We start from the raw sequence: 5,534 nt of genomic DNA, 5'->3' as shown, positions 1-5,534 counted from the left end.
CATCCTTGAAATCTTTTTCATTGAGGAAACCGTGACATCTTCTTATGCTTACAAACTTTAAGTACATCACCTAACTTCGTAAAAAAAAATAGCAGTGCAAATTTTGTAGAACTTAAAACCACTTCAATTCTGCGCATTTATCTGCTTTCTTCAGTAACATTTTTGGACATGCTATTAATTTCAAGTTTCTAAAGTAACCCGAAACAGAGGTAACTGGACAAAGAAATTACAACGGAATTAGTTAAAGCTGAGCGGCTTCAGGTTGTAGTAATCTGACAAAAAATACAACATATCATGGCTTTTGATTTACATAAGAAAATCTCCTGTCCTGCCCATTATCTAATTGCCTATCTTTCCAGAATTGCCTCATTTCAGTTGGGCCCCGATACATGTGAAGATAGAGGTGGAACTGAGGAGATCACATTCCTAGCAACAACAAAGTTATGATCAATATTGTTGTCTGCACTCATGGCACCTTCCAAGACCTTGACCACCTCAGACATTTTAGGCCTTCTTTGGCAATCAATCTGCAAACACCACATCGCGAGCTTCATCATCTGAATTGCATCCTGCTTATGTGCTTGCATGTCGTTGCTGTTCCTGTCAATCAAATCTACCAAGTGGTCGTTTTTAACCTTTTCCTCCAATAGGGTAATAAGATGGATGCTCTCTTCTGACCGGGAAGTGTCGAGGTTCTTTCTTCCGCTGATGACTTCCATGACCACAACACCAAAGCTGTAGACGTCAGCCTTTTCTGTGATTTGCGATGTTAACCATTCAGGAGCTAAATATCCAGGTGTGCCTCTCATTCTAGTAACCACCTGGCTCATATCCCTATCAATGAGCTTGCATAGTCCAAAATCAGAAAGTTTAGCATTGAATTCATCATCTAAGAGGATGTTTTGTGGTTTGACATCCAAATGAGCAATCCGTTTTGTGCACTCCTCGTGAAGATAAGAGAGACCCTTAGCTATGTGAGTGATAATTTTGCACCGGATGCTCCAATCCAAAGGAGGAGCATCGTTGTCATGTCGACAATAGATCCATCTATCCAAGGATCCTTTGTGCATATACTCATACACCAGGAGCCTATAGGATTTCTCTGCACAGAAACCAATCAAACTCACCAGATTAATATGATGAATCCTGCCAATTGTCTGAACCTCTGCAGAAAATTCTCTTTTGCCCTGACCAGCTCGATCCAAACGTTTTACTGCAATCATTTCATCCCCAAATTTTCCCTTGAAAACAGACCCAAATCCTCCTTCCCCTAGCTTGTCTGCAAATTGCTCGGTTGCTGCTTTTAGCTGTTGATATGTGAACCTGATTGGTGTTCCTTGTAGCTCCCCAAACTCTTCCTCCTCCTCCATCTCATGTTGTCTATGTGTTCTCCGCTTACATATAAAGTAGGCGAGGAGGAAGACGACGGTAAGCAAAATGAAGCTGCCTACAGGAGCTAGAATTGTCACAACTCTTGTTACAGTGGAGGATTTTGGTTTCATGCTTGTTGGCCCAATAGGCGCAGGCAGAGCCACGGGACTTTCAGCTGGAGGCGACATTGCTTGATTCATCAGGGGACAAAAGACGACCTGGTAGTTGGTGCCCGTCGGGCAACTGAAAGTGCTGCTGGGATCATCCTTGGGGTAGCTGTAGGCATCTGGGCACATCTTCTTAAAGAAGACCGAGTAGTTGGTGGTGCTGCAATTGTGTGCCGCGCTCCCGGTACAGCAGTATTTGTCCTGCTTCAACACCCTGCATGCACTGTTACAACCCCCCGGAGCCTTCAGCTCTGTTGGGCACTGCGATGTGATGTTGGCTGGACAGCGCGGCCCCTTGACGCACCCTGCCCTTCCTTGAACCTGAACCGGCACCGGCAGGAAGTCCATGGGCACGTTGAAGCCGTCCATGAAGGAGATGTCGAAGGAATCCACGGCGTTGAGGCCGCCAAACGCGAACTCACCGAGCGTGCTGGGCGGCCGGCCATAGGCTGTGCAGGCGAGCAAGCCGCCGCAGTCACCAGTTTGGCACGACGACACGTTACCTTCGCCATGGAACGTGCAGCCCGTCCGTGCCCAGACGCGGCCGGATGTGTTGCCGGCGGGGACGTCCAGCACCCATGCCTCCCCTGGATCGAGCTGCCGGCCACCTCCCGGCACGACGGCCGGCCACACGGTGTAGGAGCATTGGTTGGTGATTCCTAGTGTGGCGGCCTCGCCCGTGATAACGAGGACGAAGAGGAAGAGAGCGGAAGCGGCGCCCATCAATGCCTGGAAGAGGAAGAGGAAGAGAACTGGAGAATCAGAGACGGTCTAGGTTGCAAACTTGCAATAGGGCTCATGATCTATAGTGTGACAGCTAACGGAGTGGAAGAGTGGGGATAACAGAGACACCGTTGAATTATTCCGTTCCACGGTCAGCATACAACAGCTAGCCTCTTCAACATGCTGCACAGTGACAACCGTTTGGTAGGACCAGACTTTTGCAGGACTTGTTAGTCCCTTCCGAATCCAAATTGTAAAAAGGATTACATACATTTGTACAGTGCGTCCGTGTAATGATTATAAAAAGAATACATCTGTATAATGTGTTGTTTGGTGATTTTGTCGGTAAGAAATGTACATCCGAGGAAATCTTACATTAGTAAAACGCTCTGTTCGGTAAATGTCGTCCTCAGAGATTGCATATCAACTTCTTTTTTTATGTTGGAGACTTGCCAGATTGCTCATCTTTGCTCATTCCTGATCTGCTTTATGTTTTGCTGTGGCATTCTGATGTGGAATATATATGGAGGCAGCAGATCAAGGAAGAAGCACTTTCTTTTTTTTTGAACGGGCAAGGAAGAAGCACTTTGGTGGTGGAGACAAGCTGAAGTTGACACCAGTCGGCAGCTCCCTGGAAGCAGTCCAAGCAGCCGGAGGCCTCCTTGACTGACAGACATGCCCCGTCAAGCGTATGCATCCATGTCTAACTCACCACAACTACTTAATTGCGAGCACATTTTTTGCAAGTGTGGGAATTTCTCAAGTAAATCCATGATTATTTTTTTGAACGTATGAATTTATTTATCCAATAAAATTCAGAAGTCGGTTTTTCTACTGAACGAATGAATGTTTGGCTTTTTCTTTGAACCAGTCGGATCGACGGAGGTGGTTGGCGGTTTGGCGAGGCAAGTTTTTTTTTTTTTAGGCAAGTGAGGTGGTCCCGACAGCCAGAGTGAATTGCTTTATGGGCCACAGCCCATGAGAACTTTCACGCGAGTGCCAGCATTTTCGAGGGACTCCATAAGCACTACTGTGGAGCTCGCAAATATTTTGTGTGTGTGTGAATGTGGAGCTCCCAAATATGTGTTCATACAAACTGGTTACTTCAGTTTTTTCACGCTCAATCTAGAAAACCTTTCTTCTTCCCACAATCCAATCCAGAAAACGCTATGTGATGCATTTGCGGAAGCTTCTAGAAGATTTCGACTAGTTTTCGGTTCATATATTTTTGTTTGTTCTTCCGGTTTTTTGTTCGAATTTTATTTTTCCATTCTGATTTTCCTTTTATTTTTTAAAAAAATTATGAATTGTATTCAAATGCATGAACTTTTTTCAAACATAGCCAGTTTTCTATGCTATTAGTCAAATCTGAAAAAAAATTAAGAACTTTTCTGAAATTCATTAATGTTTTCTCAAATCCCTGAACCTTCTTACAATTCATGTTTTTTTTCAAAATCATGAACGATTCTGATATTTGTGACAAAAATTCAATTTCGTGTACATCTTTTCAAATTCGCAATTTTTTTTAAGAAAATTGTGAACTTTGTTTAAATCCGTGAAAAAAATGAATTTACGATTTTTTAATGTACAAAAACCAAAGGCTATGTTTTTCCTGAAAACAAACAACACTTATTTTAGTACAGTAATCCAGGCGAGCGAGCGAAGCAGTCTAGCGGAGCAAGGTACCAAGTTGGGCTGCAGCCTGGAATGCTCGTGCGAGCGCTGTTGAAGAGCCTCGCTTGTCAATATATTGGTCGCCTGGAGAGCAACTAATTGGCTAGCATAAGCGTTTTAACGATCATTCCTACGTGTTGTGTTCTTAGTCATCGTCACGTGCCATTCTCTGAGTGTTCCCTTTGATTTTTTATTTTTTATTTTATCGCACACGTTTTTTGACTTTTTAGGTGGATTTCTTTTTGTGTTTTGTTTTTTGCCCTTTTTTTAGCTTTTGCACAAAATAAAACGTGTCCAAAAGCACGGTTTTTTTTTGGCATGAGAGGACCCTCCCAAAAATAAAATAAAAACATGTTTTTTGTTTTTTTCCTTTTTCCGCGAAAGTTATAGTTTAGTTTCGCGATAGGCATGGATTTGCTTTCGCAAGAGGCACGACCATGCCTCGGAAACGAAAAAAAAAACATGTTTTCTGTTTTCTTTCTCTTTCGTGATTCGAACGGTTTTGCTTCTGCTAGAGGTACGGATTAACTTTTGCGAATGGCACGGTCATGCCTCTCGAAAATAAAAAGGTGATTTTATTTTTGTTTTTTCTTTCGTAAAAGGCATGATTTTGTTTCCGCGAGAGGCACAGGTTTGCTTCGCGGTCGTGCCTTTCAGAAACGAAAAACCCGTTTTTATTTTCTTTCAAGAGAGGCACAGTTTTTTTGTCTGTTGTTTTGTGAAAAAATATGTTTGTAAAAACCTAGCAACATGAAGCCACCTACAGGAGCTAAAATTGCAACATCTCTTCTTACAGTGAAGGGTTTCTCTTTCATGCTTGTTGTCCCAATAGGTGCTGGCAGAGTACTTGGGGTCATAGGTGTTACCGTGGCCGGGGATGCAGGTGGATCACTTGGGGCCGTAGGTGTTACCTTGGCCGGGGGTGCGGGCATGGGTCTTTTAGCTGTAGGCGATCTGCTTGCATTCGTATCAATGATAATGCCCACGGATGTACTGTTCGCGATGGTGGCAACGGGGAGGAGGAGGAGGAGGAGAGGCAGGAGGTGGAGAGCCGAAGTGGCACTCACCACTGCCATTTGTTCCTTTGTGATATGATTTCTGATTGCACTCGTTAACTTGAAGCAGAGTCTCAATTGCAAACTGGAGATAGGGCTCCTGTGGCTATGACAGTAGACTGACAGCTAACAGCCTGGAAGAATGATAGGGATTATATCTATATGTTTTCAGGAAATAAAAAAGAAGAGTTACATCCAGATAATGCGTTGTTTCATGATTTTGACTCTAAGAGCTATGCAAACACGACAGTTAATGCGATCAGATCTTGCATAGGTGTTATCATATAAAAGCATTCTTCTTGGTAAAATATCATCCGGGGAGAGTTGAATTTTTTTTTCCTTGTGTTTCTCAGAGCCTGTGATTTTTTTGTTGCTACTTGTTAATTATTTTTGGAAAAGGTTTGCTACTTGTTAATGTATCTCAACTCTTTAGTTACAGAATGAGGCAACTCTTCTGCTTCCATTTAGTAAAGAAAAGTAAACATACTTATAGACTTCTAATATAATTATATCATACTCCCTCCGTCCCAAAATAAGTGTCTCA

General features: G+C 43.2%; 1 protein-coding gene across 2 annotated transcripts; it reads right to left on the bottom strand.

Moving 5' to 3' along the window:
- Positions 1 to 237: 237 nt before the first annotated feature.
- On the bottom strand, positions 238 to 5,124 carry LOC123442400 (PR5-like receptor kinase). 2 transcript variants are annotated; one of them, XM_045118437.1, is made up of 2 exons: positions 4,957 to 5,124; positions 238 to 2,230 (listed from the first exon to the last, which is right to left on the bottom strand). In XM_045118437.1, exons 1-2 carry the CDS (start codon positions 5,009 to 5,011, stop codon positions 372 to 374), a joined length of 1,914 nt encoding a protein of 637 aa, XP_044974372.1. In that variant the 5' UTR covers positions 5,012 to 5,124; the 3' UTR covers positions 238 to 371. The 2 variants fall into 2 exon arrangements, with proteins under 2 accessions (XP_044974372.1, XP_044974371.1); XM_045118436.1 differs by lacking the exon at positions 4,957 to 5,124 and having other exon boundaries at positions 238 to 2,336.
- Positions 5,125 to 5,534: the final 410 nt, after the last annotated feature.

The sequence above is a fragment of the Hordeum vulgare genome, chromosome 3H (assembly GCF_904849725.1).
Source record: "Hordeum vulgare subsp. vulgare chromosome 3H, MorexV3_pseudomolecules_assembly, whole genome shotgun sequence".
Classification (NCBI taxonomy): Eukaryota; Viridiplantae; Streptophyta; class Magnoliopsida; order Poales; family Poaceae; genus Hordeum; species Hordeum vulgare.
Note: the sequence above shows the minus strand (reverse complement) of the source record. Positions and strands in the feature narration are given on the sequence as shown.

What these genes read in the sequence shown, in the direction of transcription:
- LOC123442400 (XM_045118437.1), bottom strand. Translation starts at nt 5,011, where the DNA reads ATGGCAGTGGTGAGTGCCACTTCGGCTCTCCACCTCCTGCCTCTCCTC. An exon ending in CCTGCCTCTCCTCCTCCTCC is followed by an intron (nt 2,231 to 4,956) that starts TCCTCCCCGTTG and finishes TCTTCCTCTTCG; the next exon opens with TCCTCGTTATCACGGGCGAG.